Source organism: Nomascus leucogenys, chromosome 18 (genome assembly GCF_006542625.1).
Source record: "Nomascus leucogenys isolate Asia chromosome 18, Asia_NLE_v1, whole genome shotgun sequence".
Lineage (NCBI taxonomy): Eukaryota > Metazoa > Chordata > Mammalia > Primates > Hylobatidae > Nomascus > Nomascus leucogenys.
The window spans coordinates 91114151-91138247 of NC_044398.1; the positions used below are offsets into that span (position 1 = coordinate 91114151).

At 44.2% G+C, this 24097-nt stretch overlaps 1 protein-coding gene across 1 annotated transcript in view; it reads right to left on the reverse strand.

Moving 5' to 3' along the window:
• The window catches only part of SNX29 (sorting nexin 29), a 575039-nt gene that overhangs the window by 528332 nt on the left and 22610 nt on the right, over positions 1-24097 (reverse strand). Inside the window, exons 2-3 of the mRNA XM_030797722.1 lie at positions 23779-23840; positions 20079-20131 (exon numbers count right to left, since the gene is read on the reverse strand). Of these exons, the coding sequence (XP_030653582.1) occupies positions 20079-20131; positions 23779-23840 (115 nt within the window). The remainder of the gene's footprint in view (positions 1-20078; positions 20132-23778; positions 23841-24097) is intronic.

Below are 24097 nucleotides of genomic sequence, written 5' to 3' on the forward strand. Positions count from 1 at the left end.
AAAAAAAAAAAGACTTAGCTCACGTATTCCCTCCTCCAGGAAGCCTTCCTGAATGTTTCCTCATTCTGAGCTTCTTTGTACTGCAGCGCTCACCACTCTCTGTTAATGGTCTGATTTCCAGGGCTGCCCGCTCTTGCTAACTGTGAGCTCCCGTGCACTTAGTGCCATGCCTGGTTGCTACAGAGAATGTGACCGACATGGTCTCTCCAGTCAGGGAACTCAAGATTATGAACCTGATGTATATTTTGGTGGGAGATGCATCTCAGGAGATTTTGTATAATTTGTCATTCAAATCCAGGTCAGTTAAAACTAGTGAATCAAGTAGAACACACCTGTCCAAGCACAGGAATCTACTCTTTAGCTTCTGGTGGGCACATCTTGGAAGCACTATGTCACACACTAGGTCACGCTAAGGCTTTCCACTGCTTCCCATCTTACATGGGAACTTAATTAAGTTAATGAACCATCTTATATGGGAAGTAGTAGATGATAATTCCCATGAAATGAAAGGGGCACACTAGCTTTAGTTCTTTATTTTCTTTTTTTTTTTGAGACAGGGTCTTCCTCTGTTACCCAGGCTGGAGTATGGTGGTGTGATCACGGCTCACTGCAGCCTCAATCTCCCAGGCTCAAACGATCCTCCCACCTCAGCCTACCAAGTAACTGAGACTACAGGCATGCACTACCACGCGCAGCTACTTTTTTTTTTTTTTTTTTTTTTTTTTTTTTTTTGAGACAGAGTCTCACTTTGTTGAGAGGGCTGGGGGGTTCCCAGAATACTCTCTACTGCAGACACTCTGGCTTCACTGGAGAGGTCAGCTGCCTCCTTGCCATTTTATCACATCAAACTTCCATTCCAAGTTAATGAACTAGGAATATTATTTTAAATAAGTGGGTCACTTAACAACAGTGAATATTTTAATTTTTTAAAAAGCACCAGTCAGTTGGGGCGCAGTAGCTCACACCTATAATATCAGCACTTTGGGAGGCCAAGGCAGGCAGATCACTTGAGGTCAGGAGTTCGAGACCAGCCTGGCCAACAGAGTGAAATCAAAAACACAAAAATTAGTTGGGCATTATAGCGGACACCTATAATTCCAGCTACTGGGGAGGCTGGAGCAGGAGAATTCCTTGAACCCAGGGGGCATAGGTTGCAGTGAGCCGAGATCACACCACTGCACTCCAGCTTGGGCAACAGAGAGAGACTCCGTCTCAAAAAAAAAAAAAAAAAAAAAAAAAGCAGTAAGGTACTGATCCATGCTACGACATGGAAGAACCTTGAAAATATTATGCTAGAGGAAGGAAGCCAGGCCCACACCACCACACACTGTATGATTCCATGAAACGTCTAAGAAGGGTAAATACAGACAGTCCTCAACATAACCATGGTTCAATTTACGACTTTTTGACTCTACAATAGGATTATTAGGACAAAACCCCATCATAAGTCAAGGAACACTTGGATATAGAAACAGAAAGTCATTTAATTAGTGGTTCTCTAAGGCTGGGGTTGAAATTAGGGATTAAGTGTTAATTAGCACAAGGGAATTTGGGGGAATAATGGAAATGCTCTAAAACTGAATTGTGATCGATGGTTGCACAACTCTATAAATTTATTAAAAAGTACAAAAATCAGCTGGGCATTGTGGTGCATGCCTGTAATCCCAACATGTTGGAAGGCTGAGGTGGGCGGATCACCTGAGGTCAGGAGTTCGAGACCAACCTCGCCAACATGGCAAAACTCCATTTCTACTAAAAATACAAAAATTAGCTGGTTGTGGTGGCAGGCTCCTGTAATCCCAGCTACTCTGGAGGCTGAGGCTGGAGAATCGCTTGAACCCGGGAGGCGGAGGTTGCAGTGAGCCGAGATTGTGCCACTGTACTCCAGCCTGGGCAACAAGAACAAAACTCTGCCTCAAAGAAAAAAAAAAAAAGCACAAAAATCATTAAATTGAAAAAAAAAAAATCACTCAATTGTATACTTACAATTTTAATCGTATATAAACTAGACCTCAATAAAGCTGTTTAAAAAAAAAAAAAAAAAACTTCCAGGTGCTCAGTAAAAGTCTGATAAAGTAGCAAAAGAGGTGTGAATGGAAAATGAAGTGACTTCCTCCTGCTGCATTTAAAACTGTCCACCAAGACCAGCATAGCTGGACACTGCACCAGCTCAACTAGTTTTCTGTTAAGATTCAGCAAGCATTTGTTTTCATGAGCTTTGCCCTATCTTTTTTTTTTTTTTTGAGATGGAGCCTCGCTCTGTTCCCCAGGCTGGAGTGCAGTGACGTGATTTTGGCTCACTGTAACCTCCACCTCCCAGGTTCGAGGTTCTCCTGCCTCAGCCTCTGGAGTAGCTGGCATTACAGACATACGCCACCACACCCGGCCAATTTTTTTGTATTTTTAGTAGAGACAGGGTTTCACCATGTTGGCCAGGCTGGTCTCGAACTCCTGACCTCGAGTGATCCGCCTACCTTGGCCTCCCAAAGTGCTAGGATTACAGAAGTGAGACACCAAGCCCAGCCTGTCCTATATTTCAAGACTGCTTAATTTGCACATTAATGTATTAAAAGATTCCTAAGAATCGTATACTTTTGCATGGCAAATATTAGAACAACAGGATCAGCCTTGAATGCTGCATTTTTATAAACTGCATCAAATTAACCTTGTGACAGAAGGACCTATTTACTTGATACTTTTTTCATTTTTTTTTTTTGAGTCGGAGTCTCGCTCTGTTGCCCAAGCTGGAGTGCAGTGGCGCGATCTTGGCTCACTGCAACCTCTGTCTCCTGGGTTCAAGCAATTGTCTGCCTCAGCCTCCCAAGTAGCTGGGATTACAGGCGTGTGCCACCACACCCAGCTAATTTTTTTGTATTTGTTGTAGAGATGGGGTTTCACTGTGTTGGCCAGGCTGGTCTCGAACTCCTGAATTGTGATCCGCCTGCCTCAGCCTCCCAAAGGGCTGGGATTCCAGGCATGAACCACCGTGCCCGGTAATTCTTTTACTGTGTTACAGCTTTACTGGAGCCTTTTTGAGAAAACCAAGTACAATCATGAAAATGGACTGGTTTATCATCATTTGTAAAATTCCAATATTAGCTGGAATGGAGTCTGCTGTACCAATGAAAATGAATCAATAGTATGAGCCATATCTCAGATTTAAAACAGTAAGAACAAGGCCATTACATGACAATCATTTGAAATGGGCCATGAGGCCGGGCTCAGGGGCTCACGCCTGTAATCTCAGCACTTTGGGAGGCTGAGACCGGAGGATCACCTGAGGTTAGGAGTTCCAGACCAGCCTGGCCAACATGGCAAAACCCCATCTCTACTAAAAATACAAAAATTAGCCAGGCGTGGTGGCGAGCACCTGTAATCCCAGCTACTCTGGAGGCTGAGACAGGAGAATCACTTGAACCCAGGAGGTGGAGGTTGCAGTGAGCCAAGATGGCACCACTACACTCCAGCCTGGGTGACGGAGCGAGACTCCATCTCAAAAAAAAATGAGCCATGAGCTATATTTATGTTTAATTAATTAACTTTTCAAAAAGGTTCACATCTTTAATCCATGAATTTCCATTGCAGAAATCAATCCTAGACTATAATCTACAAATCAGATAAAAATCTAAGAATAGGTGGGGCTCAGTGGCTCACACCTGCAATCCCAGCAATTTGGGAGGCCGAGGTGGGCAGATCGCTTAAGGCCAGGAGTTTGAAACCAGCCTGCGCAACAAAGCAAAACCTTGTCTCTATTCCAAAAAGTAAATAAATAAATAAATAAATTGTTTAAAGTGTTACGATTACAGGCACAGTGGCCTGAAACCCTGTCTCTACAAAAAATAAAAAAATTAGCCCTGGGTGTGGTTGCGCATGCCTGTAGTCCCACCTACTCAGGAAGCTGAGACAGGAGGGTTGCTTGAGCCCAGGAAGCAGAGGCTACAGCGAGCCGGGATCTCACCACTGCACTTTAGCATGGGTGACAGAGCAAGACCTTGTCTTAAAAAAAAAAAAAAGTTAGAAACTGCCTAAATATTTAACACTTGGGGAACTGGTTAGATAAACAATAGCTATTTAGAGACTTTAAAATATTTACCAAGAGCTTATACTGATAAGTCAATATCTTTATAACATAAGATGAAAAATAAGCAGGATAGGGAACTGTATGTTAAGTATGCTCTCAGTTATGCTTAAAAAATACAATACAGGCCAGGTGCGGTGGCTCATGCCTGTAATCCCAGCGCTTTGGGAGGCCAAGACAGGCGGATCACCTGAGGTCAGGAGTTTGAGACCAGCCTGGCTAAAATGGTAAAATCCTGTTTCTACTAAAAATTTGTACAAAGAAAAAAAAAGACACTATAACATTAAAAGTTGACTTTAACTAGACAAAACTAGAGGAGAGGAACTTGATGCATAATAGTAACAAAAATAAAATAAATCTTTCTTTTTTTTTTTTTTCTGAGACGGAGTCTCACTCTGTCACCCAGGCTGAAGTGCAGTGGCACAATCTCGGCTCACTGCAACCTGCGCCTCCAAGGTTCAAGCAATTCTCCTGCCTCAGCCTCCCGAGTAGCTGGGATTATAGGTGCCCACCACCATGCCCAGCTAATTTTTTTTTTTTTTAATTTTTAGTAGAGACGGGGTTTCCCATCTTGGCCAGGGTGATCTCGAACTCCTGACCTCGTGATCTACCTGCCTTGGCCTCCCAAAGTACTGGGATTACAGGCGTGAACCACCACGCCTGGCCAAAATAAATCATTTTTAAAAATAAATAGACAAACCCTATATGAAGAAAAACATAAAATTTTATTAAACAGCATAAAGATCAAACAAATAGATAAATAGAAACACCATTTTCCTGAATGGGAAGACTTATTAAACTCAAAATGTCAATTCTTCCCAAATTAATGTATAAACTTAATACAATTCCAATAACAACTGCAGGAAGGACTTGGCACCCCTTGTTCTGGGGTACAGGCCAGGCGTGGTGGCAGGTGCCTGTAATCCCAGCTACTCAGGAGGCTGAGGCAGGAGAATCACTTGAACCCGAGATGCAGGGGTTGGTTGCAGTGAGCCACGATCGCGCCACTGCACTTCCGCCTGGGTGACGAGAGCAAGACTTCGTCTCAAAAAAAAAACAAAAGAAAGCGCCCCCCCTCCCCGCCAAAAAAAATCCTAATACATGTGGAAGCATTTCATCTATAGTAATGGTAGCACTTCAGTCAGATGGGCAGAATGGGCTGCTTAACCAATGATGTTAACACAAAGGATCACAGAGCTGAAAAAAAAAAGAAGGATAAATTCCTATCTCATAAGGATAAACTCCTAACGCAAACTGTAGCAGAATGAAATTCCAGATGGGTCAAGATCAAAGAAAAATGTTAAGTGTAAAAAATGAAAACGTTTACAGTAAAAATAACTGAGAAAAATACTGAAGAATCTGAGGATAAGATGCAGAACTCGAAAACCAAAACATTTTAAGGTTCACAGAATTACATAAAATTTGTAAATGTCTATATGGCAAAAAGATATCATAAATACAGTGAAACAATAAGTGACAGATGAGAAAATATTAACAGAACATATAACTGAAAAAAATTAATATTCACAAAAACTCTGTTTCTACAAATGGATAAGACAAGCAACTCAAAAAATAAAAAGCAAAGAATGTGAACAAATCAACCACAAAAGGGTGAAATACAGTTGGCCAATAAACACAAGAAAAGATACTGAATCTCACTAATAGCCCAAGAAAGTATAGTAACACTGAGGCCCAGGTTAGGACTAAGGACTTTAAAAGCAATCATGGTGCTAGCAAGAGTATGGGGTAATAGGTATTGTTGATAGGAGTAGAAATATGAATTGCCATATCTTTCTGCAAAGAGATCAGGCAGTATAATTGTTGTTGTTGTTGTTGAGATAGGGTCTCATTCTGTCACCCACACTGGAGTGCAGTGGCACAATCATGGCTCACTACAGTCTTGACCTCAGGGGTCCAAGTGATCTTCTACCTCAGCCTCCCAAGTAGCTGAGACCACAGGCACTACCACCGTCAGTTAATTTTTTTTTTTAAAGATTGGGGTCTCACTATGTTGCCCAGGCTGGTCTGTAACTCCTGGGCTTAAGCAATCCTGCCTTGGCCTCCCAAAGTGCTAGAATTATAGGTATGGGCCACTGTGCTCGGCCAGTATAATTTTTTTTTTTAATGTGCATAACCCGTTGACCCAGCAATCCCACTTCTAGGAAATCATCCTATAAAAATAAAAGCCCTAAGAGCTAGAAAATGAACAAGAAATGAACAGACAGCTCACCAAAGGGGATATGCAGATGGCCAATAAGCACAGGAAAAGATGTTCAACATCACTAGTCATTAGGGAAATGCAAATTCAAACCACAATAAGACACAACTACACACCTATCAGAATGGCTAAAATACAAAGTCATGACAAAACCAAATGCTAGCAAGGACGCAAAGAAACTGGATCACTGCCACACTATTGGTGGGAACGTAAAACGGTACAGCTGCTCTAGATAAAACTAACTATGCAAATACCATACAACCTAGCAATGACACTCTTGTGCCAGAGAAATTATTGTTGGCAAGAAAGAAAAAGGTAGACTCATGCTCTACTGGTGGAAATGTTTCAAAAGCCAGAGGCTGTTCTCTTTGATTCAGCAACCCAACTCCTGGAAACCTACACCAGAAATATAAAATCCTCAGTATATTTAAAAAATGATGCTTAAGGATGTCTATGGCTTCATTGTCCACCATAGTAAAAATCAAAAACAAAGTCAGTATTCCACAGGCAACTGTCTGTACATCTGCAACATGCAATGCAATGTAGCCTTTTAAAAAGAATTATTAGCCGGGCAGCGGCAGTGGCTCGCACCTGTAATCCCAGCACTTTGGGAGGCCGAGGTGGGCAGATCACTTGAGGTCAGGAGATCGAGACCATTCTGGCTAACACGGTGAAACCCCATCTCTACTAAAAATACAAAAAATTAGCCGGGCATGGTGGCGGGTGCCTGTAGTTCCAGCTACTCGGGAGGCTGAGGCAGGAGAATGGCGTGAACCCAGCAGGCAGAGCTTGCAGTGAGCCGAGATCACGTCACTGCACTCCAGCCTGGGCGACAGAGCAAGACTCCATCTCAAAAAAAAAAAGGCCAGGCGCGGTGGCTCACGCCTATAATCCCAGCACTTTGGGAGGCTGAGGCGGGCGGATCACGAGGTCAGGAGATCAAGACCATCCTGGCCAACATAGTGAAACTACGTCTCTACTAAAATACAAAAATCAGCGAGGCGTGGTGGCACGTGCCTGTAATCCCAGCTACTCAAGAGGCTGAGGCAGGAGAATCGCTTGAACCAGGGAGTTTCAGTGAACTGAGATCGTGCCACAGCACTCCAGTCTGGCGACAGAGTGAGGCACCATCTCCAAAAACTATAAAAAATTAAAAAAAAAAGAACTATAACTTGGAAATGTTTCAGTGCAGGAGTACCAAGATAAAAAATAAAACTGCACAGCATTATGTATGATTCTATTTTTGTAAAACAATGGCAATAAAGGCTATATATGTGTGTATATGTACATGGCTATTTTATTTGTAAACAATTGTGTACACATGGAAAAATGTAGAACAAATAATTCTTGGTCATTAACATAAGCAACCCAAAGGGAAGGAGAACACACAGGACAGAAAAAAGGGGACCCTCCTCCTCTCCCCAAAATAAAATAGTTGACCAAAAAGTAAAAAGAAAAAAATTCATGCTTGGCAACAGTGATAACTCACAAGGCAGCAGTTTTCAAGGTACCATAAGTGTGAAGGTTTGAGAATAGCAGAAAGGTACATACAAATAATCAAATTAATCTTTGTACAGAGGAACCAGAAAATGGAAAAATAACCTATCTTTAAATGGTAAATCATAATTTCTGATGATTTTCTTTTTCTTTTCTTTTTTTTTTTTTTTTTTTTGAGACAGAGTTTCATTCTTGTTGCCCAGGCTGGAGTGCAATGGCATGATCTCGGCTCACCACAACCTCTGCCTCCCGGGTTCAAGCAATTCTTCTGCCTCAGCCTACCAAGAAGCTAGAATTACAGGCATGCGCCACCATGCCCAGCTAATTCTGTATTTTTAGTAGGGACAGGGTTTCTCCACGTTGGTCAGGTGGGTCTCGAACTCCTGACCTCAGATGATCTGCGCACCTCGGCCTTCCAAAGTGCTCGGATTACAAGCATGAGCCACCGCGCCCGGCTCACAAGCGTGAGCCACCGCGCCCGGCTCTGATAATTTCCAAATGTTACTAATATAAACAATAACTGTCCTCCCTGGTACAGACAGATCTCCAACTCTTGGTCTACACGCAAATGCTGCCTGGATACTCTTGGCGGATGAGGAATGTCAAAATCAGGAACAGGTGCTGGCACTGAGAAGGAATCTGCTGAAGGAGCCGGAAAATCAAAAGGGAAAAAGAGAATGGAGAAAAACAAGAGCCCCTGGATGCAGGCGTGAATAAATGAGAAACGAGAAATCACATGAAGCCAATAGCCAACGGGATCTCCAAGTCTGGTCAAAGTCCACAGCCTGAGAGAACAAAAAATTCAAACCGAAACCTTGCTTTAAAAAAATTAAAACTCAGCCAGGCACAGTGGCATGCACCTGGAGTCTCAGCTATTTGGGAGTTTGAGGAGGGAGGATCACTTGAGGCCAGGAGTTCAAAGTCAGCCTGGGCAATATAACGAGACTCGTCTTTAAAAACATTTTCTTAATAAATAAAAATAAAGGCCAGGCACGGTGGCTCATGCCTGTAATCCTAGCACTTTGGGAGGCCGAAGCGGGTAGATTGCCTGAGCTCAGGAGTTGGAGACCAGCCTGGGCAACACAGGGAAACCCTGTCTCTACTAAAATACAAAACAAAAAAAAATTAGCCAGGTATGGTGGCATGTACCTGCAATCCCAGCTACTCGGGAGGCTGAGACAGGAGAATCACTTGAACCTGGGAGGCAGAGGTTGCAGTGAGCCAAGATCATGCCACTGCACTCCAGGCTGGGCAACAGAGCGGGACTCCGTCTCAAAATTAAATACATAAATAATAAATAAATAAAAATAAAAAAATTTAAAAACCAATATATATTTCTTTTCATTCCTGCTTTCTGGCCAGCAGTGCGTGAGATCACCCTTTTCTCCTCTCTCTCTCTCTCTCTCTGTGTGTGTATATATATATACGTATATATATATATACGTATATATATATACGTATATATATATATATGTATATATACATATATATATATATATATATATTTTTTTTTTTTTTTTTTTTTTTTTTTTTTCAGTAGAGGCGGAGTTTCACCATGTTGGCCAGGCTGGTCTCAAACTCCTGGCCTCAAGCAATCTGCCCCCCTCAGCCTCCCAAAGTGCTGGGATTAGAGGCGTGAGCCACCGTGCCTGGCCACTAACAATAATCTTGACTGTTGTTTTGAGGTTCTGTCAGTCTGATGGGTGAAAAGTAGGCAGCTCACTGTTGCTTTAATTTGCATTTCCTTGACTGCTAGTGAATTTTGGTGTCTTTCTTTTTCCTAATATGTTTGCTGGCTATTTGGCTTTGCTGTTTTGTGCAAAGTTTCCATGGTAGAGCCATGGCATTATTTCTCAGCCTCCACATTCAGGTAATCACTGACTCTCATCAAGGCTCAGTCCCAAACCTCAATCCTTCTGTCTCTTCCCCAGTCCCCACTTCACTCAGCCCTCCAACCCCGGCTCTCCCACACTCCATCTCACCCAACCCACCTCCACTCCTCCACCCACCCCAACCCAGGCAACCTGGGCAGAAGCTATCTACCTGAAATGCAAATCTGACTGTGTCATTTTCTTTCTTCCTTTTTTACCGATTGGTACCATACTATGCTATAGGTACACAGTACATGACATGATTTTAGGGAAACACAGATAAACATTTATGTGTGTCAGGAAAAAATATAACCAGCCCCAGACCAGAGTAGACAGTGCCTTGGAATTCCACCTCAAGCCAACCTCTGGCTCAGACGGAACACAGAAATGGCAAAAATGGTGAAAATGGTACACGATGGCCTAAGTTTAAGAAATAATGCCCTGCCAGGCACAGTGGCTCACGCCTGTAATCCCAGGACTTTGGGTGGCCGAGGCGGGCAGATCACGAGGTCAGGAGTTTGAGACCAGCCTGGCCAACATGGTGAAACCCCATCTCTACAAAAAATACAAAAATTAGCCAGGCATGGTGGCAGGCACCTGTAGTCCCAGCTACTCGGGAGGCTGAGGCAGGAGAATCACTTGAACCTGGGAGGCGGAGGTTGCAGTGAGCCGAGATTGCGCCACCGTTCTCCAGCCTGGGCAACAAAAGCAAAACTCTGTCTCAAAAATAAAAAATAAAAAAAGAAATACTGCCCTAAATGATGGCATTCAATACTTCCCTGTGACAGCAGAGAAAAACCTGCTGACTTTCCAACTGATCTCCCAAACCAAACAACACTCATCCACGCACCCCACCATGTTGCCCCACATCCCTGCACCTTCACATCTGCTATTCCCTCTGCCTAAAATTCCTATCCTACCTATTTGACCGCTAACAACCCTGTTGTCACGTCTATGACAACTAATATTTATTACAGGTCACCATAATTGCCCCCAATTTACATGTCCAACTCCCAGATTCAAGTTTGAATTTCTTGAAGACAGCAACCATCTCATCCAATTTGCATCGCCAGTGACAACATAGCGCTCTATAAATAAATACCTGTTGAATGAAGGAATTAATGAGGCAATGCGCCGGCCTTCAGTTACTAGTAATGGTCAAAAAACACAGCTATGTCTACTCATACAAAAAAAAATGTTTTGAGTTTATTACGTTCTTACTGGGTGTACCAAGCAAATATTATTACAGCTAATCCTGACTATAAACCTAGCAAGTGAGTATCATTATTATCATCTGATTCTCCAGATGGTGCATGCGAGGTTTAAAGGAGCTAACTCAGTCCGAAATTACCCAGCTGGTAACTGGTGATTTGTGGCTGAAGGAGGCATGAAGGTAAGTATGTCTGACACCAAAGCTCACACCCCGTGCTCACCACCTCTCTCCACTGTCAGGTTCATGACAACGATGACGCTGCGTTATAACATATTGTTTACTATGGCCTAGGCAGTGCTCTCAACAACTATCAATATAAATAAGACAAATATTATTTCAATTTAGACATAAAAATAGGTTCAGGGCCAGGCATAGTGACTCACGCCTGTAATCCCAGAACTTTGGGAGGCCAAGAAGGGTGGATCACCTGAGGTTGGGAGTTTGAGAGCAGCCTGGCCACCATGGTTAAACCCCATCTCTACTAAAAATACAAAAATTAGCTGGGTGTGGTGGCACACGCCTAAAATCCCACCTACTCAGAACCTGAGGCACAAGAATCGCTAGAACCTGGGAGGCAGAGGTTGCAGTGAGCCGAGATCACGCCACTGCGCTCCAGGGGTTGCAGTGAGCCGAGATCACGCCACTGCGCTCCAGCCTGGGCGACAGAGTGAGATCCTGTTTCAAAAAAAAAAAAAAATCAGATATAAAAATGGGCTTAGATTTGTTAAACGTCCTAGAGGCTGCCCATTGCTAGAAATAATATTTTTTCAAAATAAAACCCAAGCCATTCATTTAATCAAGCAATAAAATAAAAGAGTATGCAATACGGACTGTCTACTACAGAGCCTCGAAGTGGAAATAAAGTACTTGGGGTAAGGGAGGGGGAGAATCCAATTAATGAACCCCAGGATTTTTGGCCAGGATGACAAGAATCGTAACAACCAGTCAACACCTCAAACTAGTTAGAGGCTGGTAAGAACTTGTTATGCAGGGAACATAAAAATCACATGACAAACATTCAGAGATATTTAAAAGAGAAAAAAATGCCTGAAAAAGCCATTCCGTTTCGTAAGTCCTCTGGGGGATACACGTGACAGTTTTCAACTGCATTAAGAATAACATCAGGAACAACAAAGGGCAACTGGTTTTGGTTTTTAGCTTCCTGAAAAGTCCAAAACTGATTCTAATTCCTCAACAGGTCAAAAAAAAAAACCCCCAAAACAAATCATTCTTTCCTGCATGCTTTGAAAGGAGAAGAAATGCTCTCCTATGATTTCTTCTGACAGTCACCTGAAAGTTCATTAAAAAGAGCAATTTCTTGTTATTTTGTTTGTTTGTTTCTGTTTTTGAGACAGGGTCTCATTCACATCGCCCAGGCTACAGTGCAGTGGCGGGTTGATGGCTCACTGCAGCCTCGACCTCCTAGGCTCAAGTGATCCTCCCGCTTCAGCCTCTTGAGTAACTGAGACCACAGGCCTGCACCACCACACCTGGCTAGCTAATTTTTGTTTTTTTTGTAGACATGGGGTTTCACCACATTGGCCAGGCCGGTCTCGAACTCCTAGGCTCAAGTGATCCTCCCACGTTGGCCTCCCAAAGGGCTTGAGATTACAAGTGCGGGCCACTGCACCTGGCCAAAATTAACAACTGCTAAATGCAGATGAATACCTGAAGCCAACTCACTGCCACCCATATTGCAAAGAGATCCAGTGTGTGAGTGTGTGGTAAATGTCTGCCAAGTGTCAAAACACCTTACATATCCTTATAATGAAAATCACAACAGCTAACAATAACTGGAAACTTACTACCTGCCAGGCAATGTTCTAAGGGTTGCACATGAACTGACTCATAACAACCCTCTGAAGTAAATACCATTATACTACCCATTTCAGAGTTGAGGAAATTGAGGTGCAAGAAAGAAACTTGCCCAAAATCACGACACAACTCAGAACTGGCAAACCCAGGATTCAAACGCCAAGCTCCAAAGCCCATGCTGATTCCACTGCCCCCATTATCGTTCCTGTTCATAATTCAAAGGGAAAACTTCCAGATTATGTCCTCTGATTCCATATGGGACAAAGATGCCTTGGCGAACAATCACGTGCCTAGTCTTTGAGGTAACTTCTAGGGCCTACAAAGCTCCTGGGCCATTATTTCTAGAGGGCAAAATATTCCAAAGATATCTTAAAGCTTCTTCACAGGCCAGTCTGCCTGAAAGAACATCGAATAATTTCAGTGAACCACAAGAATGAGTCTTTGTTCCTAGGGAAAAACAGAGCTAGAAAAACACCACTAACAGAAAGTGAAGAGGAGAAGCACGCATTTCAGAGCCCAGCGGCTGCCACCACTTCCTCCTGGGGAGGCTTCTCAGGACTCCATCTGAAGGAAAAAACAAGTCTCGCCTGCATTTCCCCTACTGTCAATACTGTTTTATGTTCCACGTGAAGACAGCTGCATCTCACGGTGTCTGTCACAAGATCAAACATATATATATATACACACACACACACACACACACATAAAAATATATATACACACATATACATATATATATATCTCACACACATACACATACAGAAACACGCTCACACACATCCACCTTGGATTCTGTATTTTGGCAAAATAATGCGGTACACCATTTAGGCTCCCAAATCCGGCAATAGTCTGCTCTGTCCTGCTAGCACTGTCTCTACTGGAAACATTACTCATCCACCAACACCTTGGCAGCTTTTTTTCGATGTAAGGATATGTACTATTATTTACTTATTTGTCTTGAATTTGTCTCACTTTGTTCAGTTACATACACCTGTTTTAAAAATTATTTTAAAATTTAAAAAATGGAACACTCCATCACAGTTGTAAATGATAAACTAGAATCATATGACATAAATACAGTAGCCTTAAAACTAAACGTAGGCCGGGCGCAGTGGCTCACGCCTGTAATCCCACCGCTTTGGGAGGCTGAGGCAGGTGGATCACTTGAGGTTGAGAGTTTAAGACCAGCCTGACCGACATGGTGAAATCCCGTCTCTACTAAAAATACAAAAACTAGCCAGGCCTGGAGGCACACACCTGTAGTCCCAGCTACGAGGGAGGCTGAGGCAAGAGAATCGCTTGAACCCGGGAGGTGGAGGTTGCAGTGAACTGAGATTGCGCCACTGCACTCCAGCCTGTCCGACGGAGCAAGACTCCATCTCAAGTTAAAAAAAAAAAAAAAAAAAAACTAAATACAATTAATGTAATAAATTTTGACTCTCTGCCATGGCCAGAGGATGGCTCTGAGCCTGAAATCTGCACACTATGTTTTAAAAAGGAGAGGCATTCGAAACATATTGTTTTTAACTATTTTGAACAAGCTGTCATTTTTGTAAGTCAAAAATGATCCAGGCCGGGTACGGTGGCTCATGCCTGTAATCCCAGCACTTTGGGAGGCCAAGGCGGGCAGATCACCTGAGGTCGGGAGTTCAGGTCCAGCCTGACCAACATGGAGAAACACTGTCTCTACTAAAAACACAAAATTAGCCAGGCATGGTGCTGCACACCTGTAATCCCAGCTACCTGGGAGGCCGAGGCAAGAGAATCGCTTGAACCCGGGAGGCAGAGGTTGCGGTGAGCCAAGATCGCGCCATTGCACTCCAGCCTGGGCAATAAGAGCGAAACTCCATCTCAGAAAAAGAAAAAAAATTTCCTTGAAAAAGTTGTGAAAAGCAGGCCAGGCGCAGTGGCTCACACCTGTAATCCCAGCATATTGGGAGGCTGAGGCGGGCATATCACGAGGTCAGGAGATCAAAACTACCCTGGCTAACACGGTGAAACCCCATCTCTACTAAAAATACAAAAAAATTAGCTGGGCATGGTGGTGGGCGTCTGTAGTCCCAGCTATGCGGGAGGCTGAGGCAGGAGAATGGCGTGAACCCAGGAGGCAGAGCTTGGAGGGAGCCGAGATCACACCACTGCACTCCGGCCTGGGCGACAGAGCGAGACTCCATCTCAAAAAAAGAAAGAAAAAGTAGTGAAAAGCTTTAAAAACAAAAGGAGAAAAAGGGCAGATGGCTGGATCAGAGAGCAGGGGAAAGGCCTCCAGGCTGTGTTAAGGACGTGGGTCTTTCTCCCAAGAGCAAAGAGAAAGCAGCTGGGAGGTTTCAAGGGAGCATGAGGTGAGGGAATCTGCATTCTGCATTCAATGTGGTGTAAGCAGGACAAGAACGAATGGGAAGAGCCTAGAGCTGCAGCAGCCATCCTGTGAGATGCTGGTGATGGGGACCGCGGGCCAGCAGAGGAGCTGGAGGGAAGTGAGTGGATTTGAGCTCAACTCCAGGGCCAGGCCAGCTATCAGGGGTGAGGAAAGGACCTCCTAAGCTATTTTTAAATGTTCGCTGACTTTCCCTCCTGAGATTCAACTTTCTTCTTTTTTTTAATTATTTTTTTGAGACGGAGTCTCACTCTCTCACTCAGGATGGAGTGCAGTGGCACGATCTCGGCTCACTGCAACCTCTGCCTCCTGGGTTCAAGCGATTCTCCTGTCTCAGCCTCCCGAGTAGCTGGGATTACAGGTGGGCACCACGCCTGGCTAATTTTTGTATTTTTAGTAGAGACAGGGTTTTGCCATGTTGGCCAGGCTGGTCTTGAACTCCTGACCTCAAGTGATTCGCCTGTCTCAGCCTCCCAAAAGGCTGGGATTATAGGCATGAGCCACCGTGCCCAGCCGAGATTCAACTTTCTCACAGAATAGGGACAATGATGTGGCCTTTCCAACATGAAGGTGGTGCCACCTTTACCCAAATACATTTCAAAGGTAAGACCAGGTCTCTGATATTAAGAAGGAATCCCCCTGAGATAGAGGAGAATAATTTTTTTTTAAACCCAGCCTCAAAAACAATTTAGTCACTAAATAGCACATAAGGGAGAAGGAACAAGTCATGTAACTCCAGCCGTTCCAAAACGGCTCACCCAGGCTATGGCATTTTCCCTCTCTGAATCTGTTTTCTCATCAGTAAAAAAGGGATAACCCAGGCACAGTGTGGCTCATACCTATAATCCCAACACTTTGGGAGGCGAAGGTGGGAGGATCACTTGAGTCCACGAGTTCGAGACCAGCCTGGGCAACATAGTGAGACCCCATCTCTACAAAAAATACAAAAATTAGCCAGGTACGGTGGCTTGCATCTGTAGTGTCAGCTACTCAGGAAGCTGAGATGGGAAGATCTTGAGCCTGGGAGGTTGAGGCTGCTGTGAACCATGATCACACCACTGCACTCCAGGCTGAGCAACAGAGCAAGACGCTGTCTCAAAAAAAAAAAAAAAGGATAATACTTCTGCTCCTTCTGAGGACTAAGAATCAACATAAATAAAATGTAGCAAAAGCCGTCATAAACTATAACTATTATTATTACTTTTTTTTTTTTTTTGAGACGGAGTATCGCTCTTGTTGCCCAGGCTGGAATGCAATGGCGAAATCTCGACTCACTAAAACCTCCGCCTCCTTGGTTCAAGTACTTCTACTGCCTCGGCCTCCCTGCCTAGCTGGGATTACAGGCATGCACCACCATGCCTGGATAATTTTATATTTTAAGTAGAGATGGGGTTTCTCCACGTTGGTCAGGCTGGTCTCGAACTCCCAACCTCAGGTGATCTTCCCGCCTTGGCCTCCCAAAGTGCTGAGATTACAGGCGTGAGACACCATGCCTGGCTATTATTATTATTATTATTATTTAGAGAAAGGGTCTCTATTGCCCAGGCTGGAACACAATGGAGCAACCTCAGCTCAACGAAACCTCTGAAGTTCAAGCGCTTCTCCTACCTCAGCCTCCCTGCCTAGCTAGGATTACAGGCATGCACCACCATGCGTGGCTAATTTTGTATTTTAAGTAGAGATGGGGTTTCTCCACATTGGTCAGGCTGGTCTCGAACTCCCAAACTCAGGTGATCCTCCCGCCTCAGCCTCCCAAAGTGCTGGGATTACAGGCGTGAGCCACCATGCCTGGCTATTATTATTATTATTATTATTATTATTATTATTATTATTTTAGAGACAGGGTCTCTATTTCCCAGGCTGGAATGCAATGGCATGATCATAGCTCACTGCAGCCTTGAACTCCTGGCCTCAAGCAATCCTCCTACCTTAGCCTCCCAAAGCAATGAGATTACAGACATGAGCCCCAGCGCCTGGCCTATTATTAGTAATAGTAAGCCATGTACTCCTTTTAGCCATAAACGACAGTTATCACAGAAGGAATTAACTTTTTAAATTCTAGCATAAAATATAACATTTTCTATAACAAAGGTTATAATAGTAAATTCTATTATATAGGTTCAGTATTCCTTATCCAAAATGCTTAGGATCAGAAATGTTTCAGATTTCAGATTTTTCCTGACTGTGGAATATTTGCATTATATACTTACCAGTTAGGCATGCCTAATCCAAAAATCCAAAATCCAAATGGCTTCCATGAGCATTTCCTTTGAGCATCATGTTGGTACTCAAAAAGTTTTGGATTTTGGAGCATTTTGAATTTTGGGTTTTTGGATGAGGGATACTCCACCTGTGTAAGAATACATTAGCCTAACATTCAGAGCAGGATTGCCTCTCTCAGGAAGTGGACAGCACGGTAATGAAGAAAAGTGGTCAAGAAGGCATGGATACTTAAGACACACACACAGCACACACACCCATACACACACATACACACAGACAAACCAACCCGGCCAGGAAAGAGGAGTCTTCCTAATTACCTCTGCATCCCAGGCCCTGGAACAGTGATTGCACTGGAAGCTTTGGTGTCCAGCAGAATCACCTGGGGATCCTGTTGAAATGCAAATTCTCAGCAAGCTCCTCGGCTTCAGTCATACACACACACACTCATGCACATATACACATCTTGCTCCAGTACAACTAGGACAGGACTTAGACACTGTATCATTAATCAATATAAGCCTCCCAGGTGATTCTGATGCAAGCAGACCTTGGATCCCTGTGTGGACCAAGGCCAGACCCCATAGTAGGCCCTCAGGAAGGACTAAATTGATCAATCAGTCGAATGATCTAATGCCACAAACATATACCGAGAATCTAATGCACAACAGGCACAAAGTGCTTCTGCACAACACTGAGAAGTAAAATTTTAAAAAATAAATGGAGAAACACCCTTTCTGCGTTCAAATCTCACAAGCTTCGTGGTGGCACAGATATTTAAACAATTGACTACAGTACGATGTAATACACACACTCATCCGGATAACAAATTTTAACTGAGCACCTTCTAGATGCTTCTAGGCACTAGAGAAACATCTGTAAACAAGACAGCAAAACATCCCTGCCCGCACAGAGCTGACATTATAGTGACAGGTAATAGGCAAGATTAAAAAGCCGAATGTATATATAGTCTGTGGGATGGTGATATGTGCAATGGAGAAAACCTAAGCAAAGAAGGAACGGATAATAGGGCGCACCATTTTAAATCTGTGCCAGTTTCAAATCATCCACGTGGCTCTATTCCCGGAAGGTCTACATGCTTTCTCATGGCTGTTAAAAGTTTACAGAAGAACAAGGGTAGGAAAGGACAGAAAAAGGAACGATGGACACAGGAGGGTGGGCTAGGCTGAGAGGGTGGGGGACATGAACAGTTTCCAGGATGAGATGAACGGTGAGCAAGCAAGCTCCCTTCCCTTTCCTTCCCATGCAGGAATGTCCCTCCTGCCACCCCAGGGGCTACAGAGCAAGGATCAGCTCTGACTGAGCTCACAACGCATTTGCAGCAAGGACTGGAGGCCTATGTGTCTCCTACCTTTGCCAAGTCCTGTGTGTCTCCTTCCAGCCAATGTTATCAGCTTATGCAATGATGTCAGCCTTTCCTGGGTCGTGAATATCAATGGCCATTTTTAGGATTTTTTTTTTTTTGAGATGGAGTCTTGCTCTGTCGCCCACGCTAGAGTGCAGCGGCGCAATCTCGGCTCACTGCAACCTCTGCCTCCTGGATTTAGGCAATTCTTCTTCCTCAGCCTCCCAAGTAGCTGTAGCTGGGATTACAGGCACCGCCACCGTGCCTGGCTAATTTTTTCTATTTTTAGTAGAGAAGAGGTTTCACCATCTTGGCCAGGCTGGACTCGAACTCCTGACCTCGTGATCCACCTGCCTCAACCTCCCAAAGTGCTGGGATTACAGGCGTGAGCCACTGCGCCTAGCCGAATTTTATTTTTTGAGACACAGTCTCATCCTGTCTCACTCCGTCACCCAGGATGGAGTATAGTGGCGTGATCTCAGCTCACTGCAACCTCCACCTCCTAAACCCTTAATTTTCCCCAAAATTAGCCTGGGTTCAAGCGATTCTCCTGCCTCGGCCTCCCAAGTCCCTGGGACTACAGGTGTGCACCACCACACCCAGCTAATTTCTGTATTTTTAGTAGAGACAGGGTTTCGCCATGTTGGCCAGCCTGGTCTCGAACTCCTGACCTCAAGTGATCCACCTGCCTCGGCCTCGCAAAGCACTGGGATTATTGGCATGAGCCACCGCGCCTGGCCCATTTTTAGGAATTATTTTTTATCATAAAAGGAACAAATGATCACAATAAAAAACGTGAAAAATACCAGAAAGCAATATTCCCGGTATTCTTACCCCTACGGCTACCTCAGGCCACGTTTCGGTGTGTTCTGGCCAGAGTTGCTATCTAACATAGCTAAGACCACTCCATATGCATAGAATTTCGGATCCTGCTCTTGTTACAACATATGCCTTTTTACTATATATGTAATTTTTAAATCACTACCTATGCATTTTTCTGTTGAAAACAAATTCTATATAAACATCATTTTAATGGCTATATAACATTCCACCCCATTAATGCACTATATTTTATTAACGATTTCCCAATTCTTGGGTATTTAGGCATCCAAGTTCTCATAATTATTAATTACCCTGAAAATAACTTTATATGGAAAGGTATCTTGAATAATTCACTCAGAATAGATTCCTAGGAAAAGAATTATGGAAAATGTGGAGTGTTGGAGATGAGCAGTCACCGCACAGAGAGTCCACAGTTGACTCAAATTTCAGCGCTGCACCTTTTGGCTGCAGAGGCAGAGCTCAGAAGCCGGCCGCCTTCTGCTGCCTTTCCGACCTGGATGGTCAACGGATTTAGAAGCCGGCCGCCTTCTGCCGCCTTTCCAACCTTGATGATCAACGGTTTTAGAAGCGACATATTTACCTGCTGTCGGAATCCGAGGCGATCTCCTTTCTCCCTCCAAAGCGGATCTGGCACTGCAGAGAAAAAGAAGCTGCTGAGATCAGCTGTTGGGATGGGACACTCAAAACGTCATAAAACAGCCTACACAGGGCTTAAGGGTCAGGAAGGGGACACGGGACCAGAAGCTCTGCACGCCAAGTGAGGACATCCCTGTCCCCTGGGTATCAGCACAAGACTTAAGAAGGTGCGCACTCCAGCCCTGAAGCTGCCACTTAAAGGAAACCCTTATCTCCCACTTGTACAGAAGCAAGCCTTGTGGGAAAACATTGCTAACAGAAAAACAAAAGCACACAGCCATCTGTGCATTATCCAGGAAGCTGCTCCTGCCTGTCGGCAGCTGACTGTCTACCACACAGAGCTCTTCAAGGGCGATAATTACAACTTCTACAAGCCTGTGCTGAATGGGTCCCTTTGGACGAGCCCCAGAGTTGTCATGACTGGCTATGACGTTACAACAGCACAAATCAAGCCTCACACGAGTCATCTGGTTGTGCGGAATGACAATTTACTGAGGGTGGGAAAAATAAAAGCAGGCTACTTCTTTTTTTTTTTTTTTTTGAGATGGAGTTTCACTCTTGTTGCCCAGGCTGGAGTGTAATATCAATCTCAGCTCACCGCAACCTCTGCCTCCGGGGCTCAAGCGATTCTCCTGCCTCAGATACCCAAGTAGCTGGGATTACAGGCATGTGCCACTATGCCCAGCTAATTTTTGTATTCTTAGTAGAGATGGGGTTTCTCTATGTTGGTCAGGCTGGTCTTGAACTCCTGACCTCAGGTGATCTGCCCGCCTTGGCCTCTCAAAGTGCTGGGATTACAGGCGTGAGCCACTGCGCCCAGCCCTGCAGGCTACTTTTTGAATTGGTAAAATTAAAATATAGATAACATAAACATTGCCATTTTAACCATCTTTAGGTGTAAATTTCAATTCACAATGTGAAGCAACCATCACCATTATCCACTATTCTAATTTTCTTTAAAAAAAAAAAAAAATTGGGTCTCGCTCTGTCACCCAGGCTGAAGGGTAGTGGTGCCATCATAGCTCATGGTAACCTCGAATACCTAGGCTCAAGCAATTCTCCCACCTCAGCCTCCCAAGTAGCTGGGATTACAGGAAAGTGCCACCAGGTCCAGCTCATATTTTTTATTTTTTGTAGAGACAGGGGTCTCACTATGTTGCCCAGGCTGGTCTCATACTCCTGGCCTCAAGATATCCTCCTGCCCCAACCTCTCAAAGCACTGGGATTACAGGTGTGAGCCACTGTGCCTGGCCTACTTCTTTTTCTTTTAAAGGTATAGTATCTCTGCTATGGGTAGCAGGCTTGCAGGGTTCCTAAACTTATTATCAAAACTACTACAATGTATGTGTGTGTGTGTGTGTGTGTGTGTGTGTGTGTGTGTATATGTGTGTGTGTCTGTGTATATATATAATTTTAAATGACATTTGTCAAAACAGATGAAACTATACACTTAAATGGCTATATTTGATTATATGTAAATTATACATCAATAAAGTTTATTTTTGAAAGTCATGCAAAAAAGTCATATGCAACACTTTAACCCTCAAAACAACAATAACAATAACAATGATAATAACAGCAGGCTAGGCACGGTGGCTCATGTCTGTAATCCCAGCAGTTAGGAAGGCCGAGGTGGGCGGATCACCCGAGGTCAGGAGTTCGAGACCAGCCTGGCCAACGCGGTAAAACCCCACCTCCACTAAAAAATACAAAAATTAGCCGGGTGTAGTGGCACGGACCTGTAGTCCCAGCTACTCAGGAGGCTGAGGCGGCAGAATCACTTGAGCCCAGGAGACAGAGGTTGCAGTGAGCTGAGACTGTGCCACTGTACTCCAGCCCGGGCAACAGAGCTAGACTCCATCTAAAAAAAAAAAAAAAGCAGCAGCTCTGGGCATAAGCTCCACTTTATTTCTCTCTAACCGCTACCTTTAAAGTGGTTCAACTTGCCTCTTTACCTTATTATATTTTCCATTTCTGCAGCAAAGAAAGAACAAGCTAATAACATGGGCTCCAGATGTTACCATGTTAACAGGGGACCAGGCTCTGCCCAGGCCCTTTACCTACTTTAACAAGCCAATTCCCTCAGCAGCCATACACAGATAATTGACCCAGTTACAGAAGAGCAGAGACATGCTCAGGAAGGGTGCACGAGTTGTCCCTGTACACACAGAGCTGAAGAAGTAAAGCTGGCCTTTAATTCCAGCTACGTCTGAGCCAAAAGCCTGTGTCCTTCCTACCATACAATGCCTCAAGGCTTGCATAGATACTGCATTCTCTGGGCTCACTTCAATACTCAAGGTACACCCCGGCCACATGTGGTGGCATGCACCTGTAGTCCCAGCCAGTCAGGAGGCCAAGGTGGGAGGATTGCTTGAGCCCAGGAGTTTGAGGTTACAATGAGCTATGATGGTACCACTGCGCTCTAGCCTAGGCAACAGCAAGACCTTGTCTCTAAAAAATAAAAAAAAAATTAACGCACACCGCTATTAAAGTACTTACCTCCCTATAGTGTAATTACACACATAATTATAACTGTCAACTGCCCCTTCCAAAAAGCGATCTTCTAGAATTCCTAGATTTGGATCCTAGCTCTGCCTCTTACTAACTATGACGCCTTGAGCAAGTTATTGGATCCCGCTGAGCTTCAGTCTCCTCATCCATAAAATGAAACCAATTGTAGGAACTATAATCTCACAGTGTTGTTGGAAGGATTAAATATCAAGTGCTTAGCAGAGAGCCTGGCACACAGTGGAGGTGTGATCAGTGACAGCTAACAGCAGCATGCATCTGGTACATGCGGCAAGCAGATTCCAGTCTCGCATCCAAGCTTACTTCCGAGCCCAGCCGGAGTCAAGCATCACAAATAGCATCACATCAATCACAGCAAAGCCACCTGCAGCGTCCACACAGCTGGGGGTAGCAGCAGAGGACCTCAGGCGTGGCCTCCTTCCTCCTTGTCCTAGCCTTCTTGTGCTCAACGGTCCTAACTCCAAACCACCACCTCTGCACCCCTCAGAGTCGCCCTCAAACACAACTGCTTGGAAATGAGACAATGAGACTTTGAAACCCACATCAATGCCTTTTTTTTTTTTTTTTTTTGAGACAAAGTCTCTCTCTGTTGCCCAGGCTGGAGTGCAGTGGCGCAATCTCAGCTCACTGCAACCTCCACCTACCAGGTTCAAGCAATTCTCCTGCCTCAGCCTCCTGAAAAGCTGGGATTACAGGTGCCTGCCACCACACCCAGCTAATTTTTGTACTTGTAGTAGAGACAGGGTTTCACCATGTTGGCCAGGTTAGTCTGGAACTCCTGACCTCAAGTGATCTGGTCACCTTGACCTCCCAAAGTGCTAGGATTACAGGCGTGAGCCACCGCGCCCGGCCCAGTGCCTTTCTTGAAGGGACATCACTGAAGGATGGGGTCCTCTAGAGGGCTTTGGAAATACAAGACACAGGACTTCCTCCAACCCAACTTTGACCATGTTCACTGCTCTATCATATCCGAGGGAAAATGATTAGATCGTTTCACTGTTCCCAGGTATAAAGTGGGAGTTAGTCTGTGTACGTTATAGGGAAGAAATGACCTACATTAATTATCTGACACTATTACTCGACCAAAAAGGCACAAATGTGTGCTTTCTGCTTACCTGTTTCACTGCATCCAGCAGTCGCTCCAGCAGAAATTGTCTTTTGTCATTGTTCTGTGATCCTAAAATGCAATGAGGCTTAATTAGTTCTCTTTGACACTCAGACACGGCTGTCCCCAACTAGATCAGTCCTTTCCTACTGATCTTTAACAAAATCAGTAGCACAACTAGGTATCAATAATCTGTATCATTACAATGAAGTTTGGCTATTGCCTGTTACTGCATCAAAGGAAAACCGCTAAACTAACTTTCCCCAAATATGAACATGTCTAGAATGGTCTAAAGGTTTCTCAACCCTTGGCACTACTGGCATTGCAGG